Below are 26,264 nucleotides of genomic sequence, written 5' to 3'. Positions count from 1 at the left end.
GACTCATTATACTTTTTGACATTGCTATTTTTTTAGTCAATAATAACTCTTTTTTTTTTTTTAATTTCAATTTAGAGTTTATTTTGATTTACAATTTACATTATCAGTTTCTTTCATTTAAGATACAGTGAAATGAATGCTGAATGCATTCATTTCACTTTTTCACAATGCTATTTTTAAATCGGTAATAATGTTTTTTTTTTTTCTTTATATGAAGTAAAATAACCTTTTATTCTTATTTGTATTGTATATTTATGTATGACATACATAAATATTAGGGGCGAATATTCCTGGTGTCCTAGGTGTGCGGTGCTCATCCACGAAATATTAGTATTACCGATATTATATATTTGCATTTATTCCCTTTAAAGACTCCCCTAATTCTTTCCTGGCTTTGTGTGATTCCTAAAATTAAACACAATATACTAATGCTTCATTGCCCTGCTTCATTATGGCAATGAAGCATTAGTGCTTCATGAAGAGGGCGCTTTTCGACGCGTAAAATGCATCACATTCGCTTTAATAGCCCGGTTTGCTTTCAAAATACATACACCTTTGAGCCCTTTTGTGGGCGCAACGGATCAAATGCTTAGCGTTATAATACAGTCATCTCTCGACTTACGTCGGGGTTCCGTTCCATCCGGCAGGACGTAAGTCTGTCGGACTGAAGTCGATACATTAAACCAACAGAGTTATAGGAGGATTTAAGCGTAATACGAGGATGGCCTGAAAAGTTCTCGGCCTAACAATGAAAAAACAAATTTATAATTTCAAAATTCCTTTTATTTTTCACAATAATTTCCCTTAAGACTAATACATTTATTCCAGAGATGCACCAGTGCCATTATCCGATCCCTGTAGTGGTTCTCAGTAAGATCTTCAAAATACCCATCTACAGCTACAATCATCTCTTGATTCGAAGAAAAACGCTAACCTGCGAAGAAGAGTTTTAGTTTTGGGAAAAGATGGAAGTCAGAGGGAACCAAATCTGGGGAATAGCGTGGATGTTCCAACAATCCATGGTGCAGATCCCTTAATTTTCCCATTGCCAAAACACCTTTGTGGACAGGTGCATTGTCCTGATGAAAGATGGTTTTTTCTTCTGCAAACCGGGTCTTTTCTCACGAAGTTTTTCGTCTCGTCTGATTAAAAGATTGGAATAATATTTCCCAGTTATTGTTTTACCCTTTTCAAGATAATTAATAAACAAAATGCCTTTAGCAACCCATAACACCGATGGCATGACCTTTCTTGTTGATAGAACCGACTTTGTTTTCTTTGGCACTGAACAACAGGATTCTGTCTACTGTTTTGACTGCTGTTTGGATTCTGGTGTGTAATGGTGAATCCAGGTATCATCCATAGTAATAAATCGACGCAAAAAATCAGTTTTATTCTTGTTAAAACACTTCAAGCACTGTTCAGAGATTTTTATGCGAGTGCGTTTTTGATCTGATCTGAGCAATCCCGGCACCCATATTGCGCAAAGCTTTTTTCATTTTCAATTCTTCATGCAAAATATATCCTACGGGTCCTTTTGAAATGCTTATAGTCTCTGCAATTTCACGCACTTTGACTTGTCGTCATCCAATACCATATCGTGCACATGATCAATGATTTCTGGTGTTGTTACACTTTTTGGACGTCCTTCACGTGGATCATCTTCAAGGATGGTACGGCCACGTTTAAACTCGGCATCCCCATTTCTTAATTGTCGAAAACGAAGGAGAAAATGCCAATAAACTTTTATGAACTTCGAATGAATTTCTTTTGCATTAAACCTGTTTTTACAAAGAATTTTTTAATCGCACGATACTCAATTTTATCCATTTCAAGGGATGCAGACAACACTTTTGCTTCAAACAGCTGTATATAAAAAAACTACTTGATAGAATGAATTGCAATTTCACATGGATGCTTATTACAGATATACCAACTTGGAAAATAAAATCTTGCCCATAGTATTGCCATCTATGGTCGAGGCCGAGAACATTTCAGACCACCTTCGTAAGTATACTGTCATTTTAATTTTAAAATCTTATAAAAATATACTGTGCGTTACTGGCACTATGAAAGAGGTGAATAATCACCCCAAATCTTCCTCTACAATCATATCTTCATTACCCTTCCTATGTGAAGGACGAGGCTGCATCTTTAATGGTGTATTTTTTTATTTATTTTATTTTTTTTAATAAAAATATCCTACATGCTTTGCTTATTCCTCTTCTTTTCATCATAAATTTGTTTATAGCAAGCAAACGCTTCATGTACTTTCCTTTCTACTAATAATTAGTGTTCAACATTGGGTCCATGTCTTCAGCCATTTTGAGAACCAGTGACAGCCGGTGAAAATTTTAAGTGGGGGTGCTGCATATACAAAAAAAAACCAAAAAAAAAAAAAACCTTTTTTTCTAATCAGTAACGATAAAAATTGCTTTATTAAAAATATTTTATCCTCACCACGAACAAAACCAATAATAAAAGTTTCGTATCAATAGAAATGACAAGAGCAAACGAATATCGGCGTCAGATCGCGTTGTTTCGTGTAACGATAATTGAAAAAATATAATTCTTTTCATATTTTTAACAGTGACACTCGTCATAATTCAGCCTTGTATCTATAATAAATAAATAATTATATGTTATTTTAACAAAATAAAATAAGATTTACAAAAAATAGTTCAGCACACGCACCAATAATAAACGTTCCATATCTCACAGAAATAAGGCGCGTGAGTATAATAAAAATACACTGCCGTGAGCAGTTACAGTTGGGAATTACGTAACGTGCAATGACAAGGGCAAACGAATATCGGCGTTAGATCGCAGTGCATTTGTTTCGTAATCCAAAGCGTTAATCGAACAGTTCCAATTATTAACTATTCAATCAATGTCAAAACATAAGCTATAACCTTTAACATGTTGTACTGCATTTATATAATGTTGTAAGCATTGTTCTTATTTATAAACACAAAAAAATATTAATTTTTTCATTTTTTCCTTGGGGATGCTGCAGTGTCGCAGTGCTTATGTACGGGTCGCCACTGTTGAGAACATCCCTAACTGCAGAGAACATTTCTGCAAGACCTCTTCACTGTAAATTGTTTAACTACCTCTTCTTGTTTTTCTTTTCTCTCTTTTTTTCTCGTTCTTCCTCTTCTGCAACTCATTGTTCCTCCAGTTCGACCAATTCTTCGTTGATCAACTCTTCAGGGGAACTTTCTATGAGTTGAACTATGTTGTCATCACTCACTTCAAGATTCAGATTGTTTGCTAGGCCCACCATTTCTTCCCTCAATTTACAAAGGTTTTCATTTTTTTTTTCAAAACGTGCAATATCGTGCATAAACCTTTTTTAACGTCTTTTTCCATGCCACTCATATATTGAGAGGTTACTTCATCCCAAGTCACAGTAATATTTTTAATAGCATGATAAATATCGAATGCTTTCCAGAATTGTATGAGAGTCTGATCATTTCCTTCAGTGGCAGAATAGCTTGCGAAAAGGTTCTCCATAGATATAAGCCTTAAAAACTGCAAGAACTCTCTGATCCATTGGTTGAATCAATGAGGTAGTGCTTAGAGAGGGAAACATGACCATGATCTTGGGGTGAAGATAGGCTGACCATGTTAATTTTGTCCCGTTTTTAATAAAAACTATAAATATAATTCAATATTGGTCAATCATAAATTATTACTCATAACCTATAATCGTATATCAATATCATGGATACCAGTAATTTGTATAACCATGGAGTCGCAATGTTTGATACTTAAAAGCTCATCATTCTGATAAGCTCCTTACGTGCTTATCAGAATGACTGGAATGACTTTTTATAAGCGGCTCCTGAAGCTGTGACCTGGATTACAAATTTAGATCTGAATTTATAATGTTATATATGTTTCTTTTATTATAATCATTAAGACTTTTATTTTTAACTTTTATTTTAATTTTTACTTTACTTTTATTTTAATATTTCAATTCCGTGGATTAGATCTGTGTTTCCCTTTAAAGTTTTAACTTAAATTATTTTAAACTCTTCAACCTTGTTAATCTATAATGACATCATGATTCATTTTTTAACATCATTTTTTTTTGTCACGAGCTGTGTATGTATGTACGTAGTAGACAGGAAATTGTACTTCAATGGTCATATAGCAAAGAATACAACTCAGAAGATAATTGGAATGCTGAAACGAACCTTGGCATGTAAAGATAAGGAAGTTATTTTGCCTCTTTACAAGGTTAACCACTTGGACTACTGACTACTTGGGCTACCAATATTACCTCACTTGGATTACTGAGCGCAGGACTAGTCTCGTGGTTTCTGTAGCGATGCTGATACATTGAGGAGAGGAAAGGAGAGTGCTAAATTGATATCAGGATTATGGAATACAGATTATAGACTTTAAACGTGTATGTAAAAAGCGATGCTGAGTGTGTTTATCATATACAAATAAGTGGCGTTGTCAGCCGTATATGCAAATGAGCCACCGCATAAAAGCAGACATTTTGAAGTGGTTTCCTATTTCTTGTCCCTAGTGAGATTAAACATTTCGTGGTGGCAAAATGCTTGAATATGGCTGCAAGCAGTAGCGGACTCAGGATTTAATCTTTTTTTTTGGGGGGGGGGGAAGTTGAGTAGACGATTTGAGAATACACACTACGCATCACATACGACCTATGACTGTGCATCTGCAACGATCATTAATTCATAAGTAGTATAGAAATAGAAGACACGACACAACATAAATTTAAAAAAATCAATTTTAATCAAGAAAAGATTTTTGGAAAATTTTCTAGTGTTCTTTTCCTTTTTCTTTGAGGAGACAGGGCCCCCTGCCCCCCTGGGTTCACCACTGGCTGCAAGAACATCATTTAAACGATGAATTCATGTGGCGAGCCATCGTGAGACTAGGTGCCCTAAAGTCAAGTGAAAGTAACCTGATCGATGCATGTTAGTAGTTCCGTGGTTCACTGAATTTGAAACCAGTTCCAAAAGGCATGAACAGAATCCAGGAAATACAGTGAAGGATGGTCACGGATTACAATCAGTGGGTGTCCGCAGAAACTGAAGTGCTACCCTGAATCAGCTCTGTTCTGACTTCGCTTCACATACCGGAACATTGATATGTATCTGCATCCGCTGTACGTAGAAGGCTTCACAAAGACAGTCTGCATACCCATAATCCCACACCACAAAAGAGAATGTTTGTAATGGGTCAGGCTCCATGTCAACTGGACCCAAGACCATTGAAAGTAGGTATTGTTTACAGACGAGTCCTGATTTGCTGTAACTAGGGATGCGTTAATCCTGTAATATTCGTAAAACGGACACTTATGGTGGATATAGTGTGATGATTTGGAGAGAGACACATCTCGCTGCGTGGACGCATCAGCATGCTTCTGCATAGTACAAGCAAAACATCAAATCAAGATTTCTAAAAGTTGACAGTGCTAGAATGGTTCAGCTTACTCCTACTGGAGAATTAAAAGACATTAGAGAGAAAGAGAGAATATATATTTTAGAAATTTGTTCCAGTATTAACGGAATTTGTGAAAGTCGTTATCATGATATTTCATAGTATTTGTTTAATTTACCATTATGTATTTAAAAACAAAATAGCGTTTTTAGAATACTTATTAAAAATGGAGAAAGCATCATGAAAACACAAGCATAACTATATAAAATGCTGTGAATTTAGTACCTGATTAATTTCCTATGATTTCAAAAAGTGTGTAGGGAAAAACTAAGGCAGCAAGTTAATATTTTACCTGCGCGTGTGGATAACCAGGGTAGGATATGTAACGTGTAGCTAGAAAATAGTTGCTAATTTGATGGATAGAAACATAAAAACAAAATATCACAAATAATTTATTGTGGCATTTAAAAAAGATAATCAATCATTGCCAAGTGAGACAGTAACACGATTCAAAGATACATTTTTTAAATTACTTAAATTAAGGGGATATTAAATCCCGCATAGTTTTAAAACCGAATAAGAAACTCAAAGATTGGAATCAGAGAGTTTCTTGCCGAATATAGCAAACTATAAAGTATCGGCGATCACTTAGCGTGAGCTAATGCAAGTGACCCTAGTACGTAGTACAATACCGGACGACTCGTTGCAAAGGAGGGGAAAGTTCAGATCGCTATTCTTAGGTATTTTCCATAATGTAAAAACACATTTCCTAGGAACCTTTGCAACGAGTCGTCCGGTATTGTATTACGTACTATGGTCACTTGCATTAGCTCACGCTAAGTGATCGCCGATACTTTATAGTTTACTATATTCGGCAAGAAACTCTCTGATTCCAATCTTTGAGTTTCTTATTCGATTTTAAAACTATGTGGGATTTAATATCCCCTTAATTTAAGTAATGTTTTCATTGCCGAAATGAAGCTTATTAGCTCTTTATACTTAAGTAACATTTTTTAAACTTATTATTCGATTTTGGAATCGAAACGAGACTGTTATTTCGTACTTCTAAGGATAAAACAAACAGGTTTGCAACAGCTTTGATCCAACAATCTCTGAAGGTTATGGGTGGAAATTGGTTGCTTACCAGCAAAAGTTGGTTATGGCTAAACGTTTCGCCTACTCTCTTGGGGAAATAAAATGCATTAGCAGATTTATTTAGCATAACACGGTCATACTCTTTTGTTGTTTTCTGCATTTGATGCTCACAGCTGTTATATGGTAATTGCCTCATATCACAAATTTGCCTCATATCACTTATTATGCCTCGATTCCACACATAATAAGTAAGACAATCACAAACATCCATACTCACGGTGAGATCTCAACTCATAGTCTTTCCGTTAGAGAGCAGGATACTGCATGCTATGCACTCACCCAGCCAGGTCTGTTACTATTGTAGAAGTACTGTATTTACTTATAATCCCCAGTTCGTTATTTAGTTTATATTGAATTATGAGAAATTATAACATGATTTCTTTTTATGGCAAAGAAATGTCGTCTTAATTAAGATATCAGACTAATAATAACATAATTAATATGATGTTATTATGAGCATTATTATGAGGAAGTAGTCACCACTTCGTTAAAATAAAGTTAAGATTACCACCTAAATGTCTACAAATAACAAGAACAGAAAGAAAATTTAAAACATTTGTTTATAATACTAGATTATTAAATGACACAAATACACAATGGCTATATGAACAAAGAATTATCCAATATTTAGATAAAATAAAACGGAATGAAGAAATAGAAATAGAATGGCTCAATATAAAAACGATACTAAATACAGCAGCAAATGAAAGCTTAGGAAAGACCAAAAAATTCCATAAAAAGAAAAAAAACTGAAGATATGGGACGATACAATCAAAGAGATAATCAAAATGAAAAAAGAAGCATATCATAATATATACGAATATAAAAGAATAAGAGCCACAGCTAAACGAGAAGTAGTCAGAAAAAGACGTGAAGAATTGGGAAACAAATTTGTTTCTAATTTAGAACACGATTTATGTAAAACAAGATCCAATGTATATAAGATTTCGAAACATTTAAGCGTTAGATACTGAAGAAAGCGTAAAATTAAACATCGAATTGAAATGAGAAGAATCGCTAAATTTCTATTCGGAATTGTGGATAAATAAATATTTTAAAAAAGATTACTGGCAAACATTTAATGAAAATGAAAAGGAAATAACTAAAGAAGAAGAAGAATTAGCAATCAGCCTGCAAGAAGCAAGAAATGGAAAGTCGCTTGGAGAAGATTAGTTTAGTTTCAGAATTATATAAGTATGCATGAATGAAGTTCAAAGAAAGACTCGTATTATTTTTAGATAAAATCTATTCAAAATAGTGATCCCTATCTTTAAAAAAGGTACAGTAGTAGAGATGACCCTAAAAATAACAAAGGTATAAATATTCTAAATTCCTGTTACAAAATACATAGCAGAATTTAAAATAATAAACTAATAAAATATTTTAAAAATACAAAATGGATTTAGAAAAGGGCGATCATGTATAGACCGGGCCTTTTGCCTAAAATTGATAATTGAGAAAAGAAGAGAATACAATTTAGAAACACATATTACATTTATTGACTTTGAAAAAGCATTTGATAATGTTATTATTATTATGTGACGCCTCTAGGGAATCCAAAGACTCATCGAGGGAGAGTGTGCTAACAGCATCGAACGATTGTTCTCCTTCAAACTACTAACCGCGCTCAAACTTGCTGAACCATTAGTAGCAGAGGCTCTACCAACCTTTTAAAAGAAAGACAACTACCAAATACCAAATACAAATAAGATTAAATTATGAACTGTCATGTACGAGAGAAATAAATCAAGGGGTCAGACAAGGATGTCCCCTTTCAGCAACTCTTTTAATATTTATCTAAATGAAATAATAATAAAATGGAATAAAATTTTCCATCAAGGTATTAAACTTACTCCTACTGCAAACTTAAACACTCTCCTTTTTGCTGATGACCAAATAATAATTACAAATTCTGAAGATAACTTACAGAAAGATATTTTAAATTTAAATAAGATAGCCAAAGATTATGGAATGATAATATCAACAGCAAAAATAAAAAACGGTGGCTTTTAAAGACAAGATCCAGTAAGAACTAAAATAGTAAGAGGTAACAAGATTTTAGAACAGATGAATTCATTTAACTACCTAAGATGTATGATTACATATGAAAATGAAAAAGATATACCTAAAAATTGCAAAATATTTAAAAATAACAGGTATTATTAACTATATATTTAAACCTAACCTAGTTCAAAAACAAACCAGACTAAAAGTATACAATACGTTAGCCCTACCAGTCCTATTGTATGGAAGTGAAATCAGCTGAAATGAAATATATGAGAAAAAAAGCAAAGCATACTCTATTCGATCACAAAAGAAATGGAGAAATTATGAATGAATTAAACCAGAAATCAGTAATAGAAAAACATTAAAAATTATAAACATAAATGAATGGGACAGGTTGGAAAAATGAAAACAGAAAGATTACAAACCATTACGGGGAAAAAAAAATATATATATATATATATATATATATTAGGGTTACCAAGTAATTTTATAAGATTGGTTATTTAACTCCTAATCGCAAGTATGCAAACAATTAACATAGTTCAAGTCTAAAGACCAGGACAACTCATTGTAAAGGTGGATAAAGCTCTGATCTCTATTCTTAGTATTTTCCCTTAATGTAAAGCACATCTCACTAAAAGATGTATACTGCAATACATTATGGGTGGGGGTCACTGCCCAGACCGGTTTCAACCTTTTTTGAGTTCTCCTCAGTGAGTAGCTAGACCCTAAATACCAAGATTTTAGTAATACAGAGCCTTAAGTTTCAGGCGCAAACTTAATTGTTTGTATACTTGGGATTAGGAGTTAAATAACTAAGCTTATAAAATTACTTGGTAACCCTAATATACAATATCTTCAAGTTAAAAAATTAATTTCATCTATATATCTTCTCCAGAGATTCTTATTAAAAATAAAAACACATTGTTGCAACTTGTATAGGTAAAGTTGATAAGGCTTTTTAGAGACGAAGAAGTGATTAATCGACCGTGAGATGCGGTGATTAATACCCTTGGAGGGTAATGGATGGCAATGTAGCCAATGAAGTTCTAACTGAGGTTTGGCTATTGCTGTTACCCTCCTACCATGGTCAGAGCTTTAATAAATAAATAAATAAATAAATAAATAAAAAAAAAAAAATATATATATATATATATATATATATATAACTGAGGTTTGGCTATTGCTGTTATCCTCCTACCATGGTCAGAGCTTTATAAATAAATATATATATATATGTATTCCTGAAACGTACCTTCTTAAATAATGGATATTCTTCTCGTAACATCACTAAACGTTTGAGACAACGTCACAACCTCGACAAGAAGAGGAATTCAACCCGATCACCCACATCCAGTTACCATATATAAGCTCTTTGACCCCAAAACGTGCTAGAATTTTGAAGAAATTCAACATAAAAACCAACTATACCACTCTACCAAAGCTTCGTTCCTTTATGAGCAGCCCAAAACCAAAACCAAAACACAACCAGCTACATTTTCCAGGTGTTTATAAAGTTGTGTGCAACTGTGGTAGACCTTATTTCGGTCAGACAGATAAATCTATTTCACTACGTTTTGAGGAACACAGATGTGACATCTCCTACAAAAGAACCCGAGCGAGCGCTCTCTACAGTCATGTTCTTTTCTCCACCAACTCTAATCTTGAAGAGCGTCAACACCAAATCGATTGAGATCACACGACCAATTTGTATATATGCTATATATATATATATATATATATATATTCTTAGTTCTGGATGTTCATGGCGCACACCTTAATCAGATATAGCATCTCCTTTAGTTGAGAAAACTGCAGCAATTCTAGGGGCATGCTTTACACAAACGTACGGTGATGAATGGGAATTTTGGACCATTCATCCTGTAAGCATGTAATGAAGTTCTGGACTGTTGTCGCTCGGACGTCCTTTGTCCTCACCCGACGCTCCAGTTCATCTAACAGATGTTCAAAAGGGTTGAGATTAGGGCTCAGTGTTGGCCAGTCAAGTGTGATGCCGTTCATGTCTACAAACCACGCAGTTACAACAGCAGCCTTATAACACGGTGCACACTCTTGCTGAAAGAGACAATAGTCAGTTCCGTAGAAACGCCACGAAGTAGGAAGCATTCCATTGTCCAGAATGTTCAGATACCTGTTGGAGTTCAATGTTCTTAGTAGCACAAACAGAGTTGAGAGGTCAAACCAGGATCATATTTACACCACGACCTTCGAATTTCTTAGTGGGAGTTATGCACTCTGGTAAGAGAGGTTCATCGGGCATCCGTCCACCTGTTCAGTAGAGGATGTAGATTTATTGATTCGTCGGTCCATAAGACAGCTTTCCAAGCTTCCACGTCCCACTGTACACTGTCTTTGCATCACTGAAGATGACATTGCATGGTGGTTTGGGTATTGTGGGACTTGCATATTGCTGTTTTACCATGAAACCCGTATTGTGAGCCTCGGTTCTTTTCTGGATGTTTTTGTGCAGATTCCTGTTCCAATCGATTCCCGGAACTGTTTTTGGTGCATGTTGTTGGTTGTTTAGTGCGGATAGCACTTGCAGTTGACTCGATGCGCTTAAATCTCGGTATGGTATCACTGGCTGTTGACCTGCGAGGGCCCAATTTGTCAACAATTTGCCCAACAGATATTCCTGCAACATGGCATCCTAACACATTGCCTCCGTCAAACTCCATTGGTTCCCTTCTTGCAGCCATTTTACCTGATACAGTTGCACTGACTTGGGAGAATCATAGTCGTTCAATTTACTCGGGAATATCAGGTTTTCCATACCCGTACTTACAATGTGAGCCCTAAGACATTATTTTTTGAGATCCGGAAATGTCTTAAACGGTACTTTTATTTATTCTAATATCAACACATTATACTTAACAAAAGGATATGTCCTAAGAACCTGAGATTGTTGAGAATTTCTCAATAGCCGAAGTTAAAATAATAACTTTAAATTCCTACTAGCATCTCCAGTATTACAAAATGGTAATTTAGTTGAACATACAGTATATCTAATACTGAAGATAATTATAACACGTGACTCGTTACATGGCACGAAGCACCTTTCCCATTGGAGTGACCGTTAACTTCTTTCCAAGCAGTGTGTATAAATAAGCTAACGCCTTTTATTCCCTTATAGAAGCAGGCGATATATATATATATATATATATATATATATATATTTTTTTTTTTTTTTTTTTTTTCCCTTGAAACAAATACAGGTAACCCTCGTATAACGCGGATGTTAGGTTCCATAGAAATGGTGCGTTATATAAATCGCGTTATGCGAGACTCAGATCACATACAAAAAGTAGGGTTAGGTTCCGAAATCGTTTTTTTTCAATTTTTTTTATTATATAAACAACAATGACATATCCAACAAAAATATTTCTTTATTTAATTCAGTTAATTCATGTAAGTTAAGAAAACATGTAAACTACGACACAAATATATAGTATAAAATTATAAAAACTACAAATTGTAAATAAGCTTCATTGTACTAATGCATAAATGTCTTAGGCAAAATAAAAATAAGTGCATATTTTAATCTTTCATAGCACGAGGATTTGAGGATCGATTAATAAACATTAGTTTTATCATGTAATCACCTGATGCATTACTACAAAACAGTAGAGTAATTCTGTCTTTGGAAACTTGGAATCCAGGAGCTGATCTTTCATTTTTCGAAATAAAGATGCGCCGTGGCATATTTTTCCAATATAACCCTGATTCATCAGCATTAAACACCTGGTCTGCATTATAAATGTTTATAAACTTTGAGAGTTTTTTTTGTTTAATAAGATTTCCGTCCAAAAGAATTTTCTTTTGAGTGCATCTTCTTTCCAAATCATTAGAGATTTCTTTCTTTATTCTTCTTCATTTTTCTCTTAGAAAATTGCGCACACGAGCAACGAGCTTTGCACTTACCGTTGACCCAGCAATAAACACTTTCTCGGATTTTATGTTCATTGGGTTTGATTGTTTGAATTCTTGATTCATTTAAATTCAAAGTCCTTACAACAACTGGTTTTTCTCCATTTTTCAACCGATCCATGATTTTAATTTTTTTTTCTTTGAGAGAAATTTTCTTCGAGACGAATTTTCTTTTCAACATTCATTTTTTCCTTTCAATGCAATTTGTGGCCATTACTATAAAAATATTGTTTTTACATAAAAAAGCATTACATATTAATTATGTATGTAACACCGGAAAATAAATTGCTCAGCTTGAGATAACACACTTATGATTTTCAATGCGCTTTCCTGGCAGAAAACGATTTTTTTTTTTTTTTTTTTTTACAATTTGTAGACTGTGTTTTTGTCAAAACCGCGTTCTATAAGTACTGCGTTATACGAGGGTTACTGTATTTAATTTTCTACAGTTGTTTTATTACTGCACCATCTATTAACAATGTCAACAGATGTTGCCTGCGATAGGCAGCTGGTTTCAACACATACTTTTCTCATGTTAAGAGCTCCCTATTTCTTAGGGAGCGTTAATCCTATAACACTCGTCTGTTAACCACCATAAGACTTAGTTATGTAATTTTAATAACTTCATAAGCTAATTATCAACACGGGTTGATAATTTTAATAAATATCTGAACACATATACAAGTATGTATAAAATATTAAATTATTAAAAATGAGTAATTAATTAATCATTTTAATTAAAAGTGATAAATTATAAGTTGATTTTAGAAATTTTAGCACTATTTTGATACGGCCTCGTCACACAGGGCAGATCTTTGGATTGGATTATCCAATCCATAGCCCACTCGTGGTATTATTAAACAGTTTTCGTGAGTAGGATTCATTCACTCTTGGGAATAAAATACTGCTGTTATTGCTTCCAGAGGAAATATACACCTCTTATATTATAGGTGTACTTATAGCAATTTATAATCACTTAAACTTCATTTTCTAAGTATTTAATTGTTTGTAAAACTGCATATTCATCATAACTGCTATTATTCAATGTGTAATCTGACTCTTCGCGATCACAATTCGAAAAAGTCTTAATTGGGTAGCCTCGTTTAACAATGATTGGAGGAGAGGGAAGAAATAAATAAACTGTTAATTATTAATACTCAAGATATGATGCCATTGTGAAGTAGGAAAATATTATCCACAGTCATGGGCGGATTAAGCAGTCCAGGGGCCCCTGACGGTAACATTTACAGGGCCACTAAAATTTCTACATTTGGAAAAGTTGACGACATTTCTCTTGCAGCCTGGTATATTTGTGTGACAGTATTGAATTTGTCTTTATTTTCTTTTTAAAATAGTAGAAACTGTTCCAATTCATCATCAATAACTATAAGAACAATAACTATATTGTTCTTATAGATCTCTTTTAATTTTTGCACATAGCTCGGAGCCCCTATCGGCCGCAAGTTCCGACATCCACTTGATCTGCCTCTGTCCACAATTATAAATATGGACGATAACAACCCATTAGGAGCCATATTGTGAGCCATCCACTACTGCAGTGGATATCTGAAGTTTTCTCAAACTTCAGATATTCGCGGACGCCTTCTTAAATTTTCATTATTACCAAGTACCCCCTAATTAATTAAAAATAAATAAATTAATTAATTAAAAATAAATCTTCTTCTTCTTCTTCTTCTTCTTCTGCAGCTTCTCCCACTTATGTGGGGTCACTGTTGATGATGAGTCTCCTCCACATTCTCCTGTCTTGGGCTGTCACCACATCCAAGTTCTTCATCCTCGAGTCCTCTTCTTAATTAATTAAAAATAAATAAATTAATTAATTAAAACGAATAAATTAATTAAAATGAATAAATTAATTTAAAATATTAAAAAATTAAATATCTATTTTATTTGAATTTATATGTTCATGTAAACAAAAAATATAATTTATTTTTAATAGAACAAACTTTATAAAGATACTATAAAGTTTTACTTACTTGAAATAATTTATCATCAATGAGAGAAGTGAAATTGCTTATGGTGAGATAAAATTTCAGCAAAATTTGGCTCTATAGTTGTTAATTTCAATCTCAGATGCGGTTCGACATCTATAATGCGATTCCTCTTCTTCGTCTTAATATCTACAAGAGCCGAAAATCCAACTTCGCACAGATATGAACTTGGAAATAGAAAAATGAACCTTAGAGCTTTATCTGTTAATTCAGGAAATTCATTCTGTATTTGTAGCCAAAATGATGATAACGTATTCCCGCTGTATTTATTTTTTAGGAAACCATCAGAAGCTAGTTCTATAAATTGTTCTTCTTCTATTGACGATAGACCCTTTGGCATAAATTTGTTTTTATTGAAAGGGTGTTTAATCCACTCAATATTAATGTCCAATTCAGGGAAATACTTTTCTAGATTTATTTTTAAGTTTTTAAATGCTGCATGATAGTAATTTTCACATCATCATCAATTTGTTCATTTGAACTTGCGAGCAATTCATGAAGCGATGGAAACGCGTCAAATTCTCCATTACCAACCCGCTTTTGCCATAACTTCATTTTTGCCAACGTGGCGTTCACCTTATCTTGGATATGAAATATAGAAATTTCCTTGCCTTCTAAAGATAAATTAAGACTATTTAATACAATAAATATATCTGCCAGGTATGCTAATTGACTGAGCCATTTCCAATTATGTAAATGCTTTTTCAATTCAAACTTTTCATCAAGAAAAACTTGTAGTTCATTCTGAAGTTCAAATAAACGAGTAAGAACTTTTCCACGAGAAAGCCAACAAACATCGGTATGGAAAAGAAGTTGTGTATAGTTGCTTCCCATTTCTTTGCAAAGTTGAGAGAAAAGTCTGGCGTTTAGAGGACGGCCTTTAATATAAGTTATGATTTTTACAGCTTCATCAAGAACTTTTCTTAAGTCTGTAGACATCAAATGTGTAGCCAAAGCCTCCCTATGTATGCAGCAGTGTGTCGACTTTGCATTTGGTGCAATAGCTTGAATCCTTGAAACAAGCCCTTTTTTTTAGATCGGACCATAGATTTCGCTCCGTCTGCTTATTCCAACACAACTTTTCCAATCAAGCTTGTTTTGATGCATAAAGGTATTTATACTGTTGAATATTTCTTCTCCTGTTGTATGTTCTGGCAAGGGTTGGCAATATAAAAGGTCGTCATGAATTTTTTGATTTTTTTCGTACCTAACGAACACTAGAAGATTTGCAAAATTTGTAATGTTGGATTCATCTACCTGCAACGCATAATAACGACTCTTACGTATATCGGATAACAATGTTCGTTTTATATTTTCAGCCATTTCAGTGATTCTTCGATGAACGGTACTATTTGAAAGGCAAATCCGATCAAAAGATCTTTTTGCATTATTTCCGATCATAATTTCATATAGATTAACATCCATACCCACGGCAGGATTCGAAACCGCAGCCTTTTTAGTGGAGAATGGATACGCTAACCACTCGGCCAACCAGGCAGGCAAGATTTTCGAACTGATTTGTTTTTTGTGGATGTTATCCAGGAAAGGTTATTAGTAAATCTATAGTACACTTGTATCATGAGTGCCCACCCATGGTACAAATGTACTATATTTGTTCCCACATTTTTTTTATCAGTTTTACATTTTTTATTTATTTATTTTTTTTACATAGTTCGAAAACCCTGTTCTGGAGACCAAACATGGAACTTTTTCAAGCCACTTCAGGTCTCGAGTAAGCGGGGAAATGATCTCGCCCAGGATGATGAAATTCATTTCCCGCCTAAAGACAATCACAAACATTCATGCCCGAAGCGGGATTCGAATCCGCGACCTGTTTGTTGGAGAGCGCTAACCACTCGGTCACCCTTTGACTATCAAATAACGTATGGGAGGAAGGCGGGAGATGTACTTGAGTACTCTCTTGCTGAATACCGAAAGTGCTAGAATAAGAACTTAACAGATAGGAAAAAAAAAAAAAAAAAACTTAGGACTATAAAGAAACCACCTACACACATAAAGGATAAAGAGTTAAATTTCAGGGACCATGTTCATATAGCTAACGAACAACCTATAAAAAAGTAATTATTGCTATAATGTCAGGGATGTACTGACAAGTAAAGTATCTTGGGTAGCTTGTTGGAAGTATTTTTCAGCATGTAAGGAAGACACTCGGCTTCATAGCCATAAATGCTTCGGCCTAACCCTCATATTCAGCCACTGCACTAGAGGTGAAAATATTTTTATGAGATATCCGTTCATCTTACTTCAGCGTTTAAAAAAAAAAAAAAAAAAAATCGACAAATAACTTGTCTAAGTAGGTTGTATATATCCTTAGAGTATTTATAACACATTCCATTCTTTTCCATCTTTCCCCCGCGCTCACTTTTGGTCAAATTATTTAGAAATTATCAATCATGGTAAGGTATCTTCACTTTTTCTTTACTTTCTTTCACTTATCTTCACTTCAGATATGATTACTAATTTTTTTTTTTTTTTTTTTAAACGGAGGAACTACGTAACATGTACGGATTGCTTTGGTTAGAACCGATCTTCCTCTCTTCATTTTAGTCCTAAAGGGCCGAATTCATATGCAACTATTCCTTAATTTTAGTCCGATTAGGCTGAAGTTGTTCATGCCTAGCCTTGGGGTAATGTTATTGTATCATAATGCTAGATAGAAGAAAGATCAGTTATAGGTTCGATTCTAATCGACGCGAGAAATTACATGGCTTGGAAGGAAGTCAACGGACATTCCCATGGGCAAGGTGCATCGTGCAATGTAACAAGTCACGTGTTTGTAGCCGGTATAATTTGGAGGAATATGATGCTATCAAGTCAGTGCAGCAAATGTGTCCGGGGTGGAATGGCTGCGAGAAGGGGTCTGACGGAGTTCGAAAGAGGCGTTGTGATAGGATGCCATGATGAAGACCTATCTGTTTGGCAAATTGTTGACAAACTGGGCCCTCCCAGGTCAACAATCAGTGACACCATACTGAGATGAAAGCGCTGGGAGTCAAATGCAAGCGCCACTCACAGTACCACACTCACCGAACGTAACCGTAGGGTGCTACGGAAGATAATATATAAAAACCGCTATTCGTCGGCCAACACATTGAATGCAGAGTTCCGGGTATCGACTAGAACACGAATCTGCACCAAAAAATTCGGAGCCGAGGGTCGCAACATGGGTTTCTATGGTAGGACTGCAATTTGTAAGCCCCACATTACCCGAACAATGTTTGTGGTCGCCACAAACATTGAACTCCGAAAAGTATCTGAACATTGTGGAGAACGCAATGCTTTCCTACTTTGTGGATTTTCCATGGAATTGACCGTTTTCTTTTTTCAGCAAGACAATGCACTGTGTCATAAGGCCGCTGCTGTAACAGCGTGGTTTGTGAACATGAACGTCAACATACTTGACTAGTCTCCACAGATCTCAACCCTATTGAACATCTGTGGGATGAACTGCAGCGCTGAGTGAGGTCAAGAGACATCTGTCCCGCAACAATCCAGGACTTCATTACACTACATTCACTACAGGATGAATGCAAAATTCTCATTGATCACTATCGTACGCTTGTGGAGTGTATGCCTCATAGGATTGCTGCACTCATCTAAGCGAAAGAAGGTTATACATTAAGGTGTGCGTCATGGCTGTTTTTTACTCACACTATCGTGTCCGTTGACTTCTTTTCAAGCAGTGTATGTCTAGTCTTTCATGCAGGTTCCGAAATTAGTAGATCTTTGGAAATCATACATACCTTTTTTTTTTTTAATTCTGAAACTCTGATTTTAATCGTGTATCTCAGTTACAGGCCATATTAAATGTTAGAGTTTAAAGGCCACGAGAGCAGCACTTGTTTTCTGTCATACCCCCCCCCACACACACACACCTCTTTCTCTTGAAACTTCTTGGTCCATTGTAAGCTTGAGCCACCATCACCAAAGTCTTGAAGAATGGAGACTGGCTATCCACCTTTCTTGAGAAATTTGTTTAGGGATAAAGAAAACCTTTGTATACTTCCTTTTGGAAATAAAAGGCGCTATGGGATTTATTTTATTTTAATTTATTTTTTTGTTTTGCGAGCCCCAATAGCTCAGTGAGTGACCGAGCTATTGGGGCTCGCAATAGCTCGGTCACTCACTCGGTCCTCTTTGGTACAATATCGTGACTACTTTTGTATTTTATTATCAGCTATAGGTAACGTAGCTGATTGCATGCGGAAATAGTAAGGGCATTCCTTCCGGAAAACAGACAAAATAGTCAAAGAACACAGGCGCTCAAGTTACTTGGTCATGAGAAGGCATGGAGTGTAAACATGTAAAATGGAAAATAAGATTACATGAAGTTTGTTTCGTTTAAAAATTGCATCTCATCTCATCTCAATTGATCTGAGATTAAAAACTGAGGAGATACCTATCTTTGGAACTATTAGGGAAAAAAAAATTAGTAACTGTTCTAAATATCAAATATCATCATATTCAATCCATCCTACAAGAGTGAATTTATTTTGTATCTTTTTGAATTGTTTTTCCAACTAAAATTGGTTCTGTTAAATTGATTAATCTTAGTAAAGATCGAAAATATAACATTTCTTGTGAAAACAGTCCAGCTTGCAGCGGGGAGAATAACATGCACAACGACAGACAAGTGGAATTTCTTTAGTGTACATAACAATACCTAAAGTGTAATACCAAACATTTTGTCTCCTTATATGAATACAAGACCGTCATTATCATTAGTCGAAGCAGTTTGTACGAGGTAACATTTAATTTCGTTTCCGCTGGTCAGCTTCAACAAATATATCACAACATAGTCGTGCATAATAATAATAATAATTAAAAAGAGGTTAGAGGCAGGTTCGAGATTATTATCCCAATCTTAAGTTATGTTAATACTAATACTGCAGCATATAATATAGTAGTATTTCAAATTTTCCCTCCTTTCCTTTTTTGATACTCAAATGTAATATTTAAATGATTACGGAGATGACTCGATAGATTTTAGTACTGATCCCCAGTTCTAAATTTCATTCCAATTGTCCAGCCTCATAGTTGTTATATGCATAAGAATTTGATAGAACAAAGGAATATAATTAGTCATTAATCACTTATAATTTTTCAAAGCATACCCAATAATAATAACACTGTAATCAAAACAAAGAACTCATCCTCTTCATCTGCTCTTTGCTCTCTTCTATGTTTACATTTTCTATACGACTCAAATCTAGCCATGCTCCACGATTTCGCTCACGGTACACTCGCTAATATTTACAGATTTCGGCACATTTCTTCTGCTCTAGTTATATTCAAACATCGGTAAAGACTATGACTGATTTAAATTTTAACTCAGAACTATCTGTCGAATTCTCGTATTCTCGAAACTAATCTTGTTTCAAGATTATGCTCGAAAGCTGATTCGTCTAAATGAGCACTTATGACTAGATATTTGATTCGTATAATTCTGTGTATTAAGTAAACCGTTGCACAGTGAATTCATTATAAATTTTCTAATTATAAGTTAGTGAGAACTATAAGGTTGTGGTTTTGGAAGAGGATTTGAATGCGCTGGCTGAATGGGTCCGTAAGTAGGGTTTTCAGTTTAAGGTTGCAAAGTTTTAAAATTTGGGAAGCAGAGATGGAATATAAATATATAATTGGTGGAAATATATTAGAGGAAGTAGAGAAGATGAGAGATCTGGGAGTGATTATGGACAATGTACTAAATTTTCGAGGAACGCATTACTAACATTGTGAGAACAGCAAAGCAGAAGGGGGGGTCGAAGAGATCATGCCTGGAAGCTATATAAGGAATGTGTGAGTAAGGGGATGAGGAGCAGATTTTTTGCATGGAGAGTGGTGAGTGATTGAAGTGGTGAGGATGCGTTGCCCGAGAGTGTGGTGAGTGCGGAGACGATGAATACTTGTATTTAAGGCAGACCTATGAAATGAGACATTTGACCTTTTGACTCCATAGAGGTTTGATGATGATGATGATGATAATAATAATAATAACGGAAACTGAGTTCAGTATAACTGAAGGCCGGTATTAACCTGCGCATTCCTGGTAATATCTCACCAGCAATGCCGCAAGTTAATCAATGCTTATGTTTTAATTCCTAAATCCGCTATTTTTTAAATGCTAATCCATTCATCCACCCTTTGAAGCCATTTTAAGCTTCCCATAGAAGAGCTTTTACATAACTTATGAAAACTTATTTGCCCCCCCCCGCCGAAGAGGTTCAAGAAGCAACCATGGCCACAGAGCTTCACTTCGCTTATTTGACATTGTAACAGCTACGCTGCATCTGGTGGTTAGTGCGAATGAGAGTTATATATATATATATATATATATATATAAAGTATATAGAAAGAATATATATATATATAGAAAGTATTTTTTCTTGGGGATAATAAATGTTAAAGATACCAAGCTATTTTAAACCTGATTTTATTCCATTTCCCAAGTAAGCAAACAGACAAATAAATCAAGTTTGCTCTTGCACGTAATGCAAGTCTAGCTGACCCTGCAGGTAGTGCAAGACCAAGGTAACGCATGGTAAGAGTAGAATAAGCTGTGATCACTAATCTTAATATTTACCCATAATGCAAAGCACATCTCCTGGAGGAGATGTATGATGCTTTGTATTAAAGGCAAGGGGCCACTACCCAGACCGGTTTCGACCTTTATTGAGGTCTCATCAGTGGGAGCCAGGCTAGAAATATCTTAATGGTAACTTATGGTTTCTTAATGGTAAATACCTTATGGTAACTTGTTCTGGTAAAATACTTATAAGCTCTGTATTACTAAAATCTTGATATTTCTAGCCTGGCTCCCACTGATGAGACCTCAATAAAGGTCGAAACCGGTCTGGGTAGTGGGCCCCTTGCCTTTAATACAAAGCATCATACATCTCCAGGAGATGTGCTTTGCATTAGGGGTAAATATTAAGATTAGTGATCAGAGCTTATTCTACTTTTACCATGAGTTGATTTGGTCTTGCACTACGTGCAGGGTCAGCTAGACTTGCAACACTTGCAGGCGCAAACTTGACTTGTTTGTCTGTTTGCTTACTTGGGAAATGGAGTAAAACTAGGTTTAAAATAGCTTGGTATCTTTAACACACATATATATATATATATATATATATATATATATATTTTTTCTTGCTCCTTCTAAGTATTTCAGTAGCACCTTGAGATCATTAGATGAGCTCCTTGCTTTATTAGGGACCCAAACTTTTTTCTAAATCGGGACAAGTTTTAACGATTTAGTTGAAAACCATTTTTGATTGGATTGGACTACTACTAAAAGCATGTAAAGGGATAATTTTATTCAAATTTAATGCAAAGCAAATAAAGTTAATTTCTTTTCAAAAAACCACTTAAATTTAAATAAAAACTTATTTTCGTCCATATTTTTTTTGAAATTCGTAAGAAATGATGAATTATTTTATTTTTTAATTCCTTTATTAAGAATACAGGTGCTCTTCTGTCATTCTCTCATAAACTCTCTTTCACAGCATTCGCATTTAAGTTATAGCAACGAAATGTGCCGTTTCTCTCTCTCTCTGGTGTGCAAACAGATGAAGGTCGAAAGTTCCGACTATTGTAAATATATGTATTAGATACATGATGTGATGCGTAAGTCAGTTTACTAAGAACAGTGTGAATTTCAAGGCTGTTTATAATTACTGTATTATTATTATTATTATTATTATTATTATTATTTATTATTTATTTTTTTTTTTTAAACGGAAGTTGTTTAAGTGGATAGATTTTATTAATTTCATTGGAGTGTTGAGGTTGGATGAACCGCAGCTGATCTTTTGAAAAGCATTGTTTAATGATACTCAAAAGGACTAAAAAGTCAGACCGAATGATTCAGCCACCACTCATGATGTTTTGTGTTTGTTTGTTTGTTTTTAACAAAAGAAAAAGTTTGCATAGCACGGCGCAAACCCTGCACAGTACTATGCAGGCTTTCAAAACCATTAATCATCTAATTCCGACGGAATTAGGTGATTAATCACCTAATATTGCGCATATTCTTCTTGCCGGTTTGCCTGTTTTTCGAGATGAAAAATCCGGAAGGAAAAGCCATGCCATTTTCGTCATGAGACCGGCTAACTCACCTTCAGATGAAAAGCCATGATGAAGATTTATCGATCCTAGAGGAGATTCGAACCCAGGTCGTTGCAATCAAAAGGCATCATCGAAACCAAATGACTTATGGGGCTTCCTTTTCTGGCCTATTAAATAGATAATCCGTTAAGACTGAACAGTGAGCAACATTCTAATCATCTTCTTCTTCGTCTTTTATCCCCTCCTCCCCACAATACCTCTCAATGTTCATAAAAACAAGCTTGAATTACGAAAAGGAAAGCCGATCATGATCGAGGAAAGAGAGATAGAAGAGCTTACTGGAATGCTAAATCTTCTTGTTTAAACAAAAGTCGACTACGTGATCCTGATGCTGAGATAGTAGCGTCATGGTCCCGATTTTCAAATTTTTCTGACTCTAATTTCCTTATCATTCCTGTTTATAAATCCTTCTTAATGAGATCTTAATTCTCATGGAAGAGTGAAATTATTATTATTTTTTTTTTTTTTTTGTCGTTGTGCGAATGAGTAATAAAACTTAATAGTTGGTTGTCAAGCAATATAAAACAGAGAGAGAGAAGGGGGGAGGGGGCTAGTACGTGCTCACATGAGGGAGAGAGAGAGAGAGAGAGAGAGAGAGAGAGAGAGAGAGAGAGAGAGAGAGAGAGAGAGGTAGCTTAGGTGACCACAGCAGTATACATTACTGTCTCATTCACTAGTTGGAAGCCCGAAATAGCCATCGTGAATGACAGCAGAAGCTGGCTATTTTTGGAAAGTGCTTACGTCAATAGCACCAGCTTCGCGCGCGCGCGAAGAGTTTCGTCTGCCGCATCGACCAGATTGACGCTTTGGCCTTACTGTAACCCTGGCATCTAGACAAAGAGAGGGAGAGAGAACGAACGGAGAGAGGGGGAGAGGAAGAGGTGGAGGATAAGTCGTTAACATGGCGGAGGAAGGCGGAACTGTTCGAGACGTAGCCATGGACTCTCCAGTTCTAACGGGAAATTTAACGCTCTTCAAGTTCGTATCTCTTGGCGTGATTATCGCTTTCGGCAGTGCGGGAAACGCCCTCGTCATCTACGCCTTCGGAAGGAATCTTCGTCTCCGGAGATCACCATACGTCCTGATAGTAGGGTTCGTATCCCTTGACTTAATACGTGTGTTTATGTGTTTTCCAGTAATCTTTGTTACTGTGGTTCATCGTCTGCAGTGGAAATATGGTAGCGAACTATGTCAACTAATGGCTTTCACTAATATATTTTGCCTCTTTGGCAATTCCTTGACAGTTTTTGCCATGTCGGTAGACCGTTATATTGATACCAGGTACAAAGCATTTCACAGAAGAAAATTTCGAGGTTTTCTGGGTACAGCAGTGCTACTGATTGTGTGGGGGATGTCATTTCTCTTCGCTTTTCCCGCCGTGTACGGATTAGGATCTTACCAATATCTTCCGCTAGAAGCCCAATGCACATTCCCTCACCATTATTACAAAAACGATGTCGACACATTAGGTTTGTTATTAAGCCTAATGACGTTGAGTTTCTTTACTCTCTTTGTGTATTGCAGGTTGTTTTGCTTCATGCGTAACCGGCGCAGAATGCGACCCGTATTTTACGAACCTGCTATAAGCGAAGACTGGTCATTTTTTGAGCCGGGCGCTCGAACCCCTATCCGTCAGCGGTGGCTTGCAACGTCACTCTCCGTCACTGCAGCGCCATTAGCGGTCATCGGAAGAAATGCACATAGTCACCAAAGGATAACTGATTTTGAGAGAGAGCTGTGGAGAAATGGCAGGCCAAGAAATAGCGAAAAGTTAACAAAACTTTGTTTTTTCGTTACTGTCATTTTTACTATTATGTGGTTTCCCTATATTATTGTGTGTTTTTGGTACGCACTAGAACATCAAAATGCAATCAAAAGAATACCGGAGTGGTTAGAAGTGACTGCAACGTGGCTGACCTATTTACAAGTGGCTATCACTCCTCTGGCATTTTTTTCTCTCTCCGGTTTTACCAGGAACTCCTTCTTTAGAAGACACAGACATAACATGAACTTAAGCTATTCCAGCAACGGGTAAATGCTTTACTGAAATGTTAATTGTTGCCAAAATAGAATAGTGAATGAATTTTTAAACCTGGTCACAAACTTGTCAGGTAATATATATATTTTTATATCGCACAGATAAAATTTTAAAAAGTTCGCTTTATTGTGCCGATATTTTTAATTAAAAGCCGTCTCTTTAAAGAGTAATCATTTCAATTAATTTTCAAGATGTGTCGGCATGGTGTATTTGAGTACGTCTTAAGTGAAGTATTTTTCCAAAAAAATAAGCCATCGTTATTGATTTGTGCCCAAAGTAAAATATCATCTCTTTAGAGCGAGCGAGAGAAATATATAAGTACTAAGGTATCAAATGTAGGTATGATTATTAAATGTGCCTACACTTAACACAGACACACGCACACACAGATTACTCGGAAATGCGCATATTCTGTTGCTCATTTACTTTTAGTTTTATTCTCAATAACCCAACTTTTCAAAATCTTCTCTGTGTGATATTTGTCACAATGTAAAACCTGAAGGACTGTAATATAACCTTCTTGAAACGGACAATATATGTACTTAGAAATTGTTTCGTTTCTGCTTTGGTGAGTGTAGTTCTTACATATTGGATAATACCTTTATTTTGGCTATGGATAAAGTGATACATGATAAATATTTAAAATTTATGTTAAGGCTGGTTATACTCCTTTTTTTTTTGGATTTAGATTAATGGGATTTACAAAAAAAATTTCTGTTGTGGCTAAAATTATATCACAAATTCAAATAGCTCATGATTGATGTAAAAATGGTGCACTGATCTACAGTTAATGTACTGTTTTTTCTTCTTGAATTCGCTTTTTCTTGCCTAATAATTTATAGAACAACAACAAAAAAAAAGCTAAACAATTGTTGATCCTTGCGTTTACTCTTATTTTCTTTGGCTGTAATGTACGAAAAGAGAACATCAATCATCGTAGATTATAATTTAAATCGTCCTGTAGTATTAATGATAACATTATCCGATTAATACGAACAAATCCATACATTAATATGTTTTCTCTAGGGACTGATGAAATCCCTAGAAATATTTAAGATGTCTTTCTCTTTTAGTGCTATTAAATTTTAACTTTCTTTTTGGGTATCAAGAAAGGATGACAAGAATACGATTCTTATGTCTCTAGGGCATGACGAATACAGCTTTCCTGGATCCCGGTCCAACATCCAGCCATTTTTGTCTTGATGTTGAAATGTTTATTAATTTTTTTATTAAATTTTATTGTTTATTAAATTACGTTACATTTTATGAGTGGAAGCAAACTAATGTATCCTCAACCCCTGACTTGAATTAAAATTATCAGAATAACCAAGTATTGTATTAAATTACGATAAATGTTCATTTTATAATCTTAATTGCGTGCAATTCCGAGTCTAATGTGCTATTTATTTAATAATTTAACGAGTAGTTTTGGAATAATGCTCTGGAATAAATGTTTGTATATCAGTTTAGTCATGCATAAAATTCTTAGCCCAAAATTGTTAAATTGTATCGCAATATGTTAAATCAATAAT

The 26,264-nt window shown here is 35.0% G+C and overlaps 1 protein-coding gene across 1 annotated transcript; it reads left to right on the top strand.

Annotated features, from left to right (window-relative positions):
* Nucleotides 1-23,595: 23,595 nt before the first annotated feature.
* On the top strand, nucleotides 23,596-24,729 carry LOC150108844 (putative G protein-coupled receptor 85). The gene has a single exon (XM_090414373.1). It carries the CDS (start codon nucleotides 23,596-23,598, stop codon nucleotides 24,727-24,729), a length of 1,134 nt encoding a protein of 377 aa, XP_090270499.1.
* The last annotated feature ends 1,535 nt before the right edge of the window (nucleotides 24,730-26,264 follow it).

The sequence above is a fragment of the Typopeltis vanoorti genome, chromosome 2 (genome assembly GCF_054136105.1).
Source record: "Typopeltis vanoorti isolate ZY-2024b chromosome 2, IOZ_Tvanoo_1.0, whole genome shotgun sequence".
In the NCBI taxonomy this organism is placed as follows: Eukaryota; Metazoa; Arthropoda; class Arachnida; order Uropygi; family Thelyphonidae; genus Typopeltis; species Typopeltis vanoorti.
Note: the sequence above shows the minus strand (reverse complement) of the source record. Positions and strands in the feature narration are given on the sequence as shown.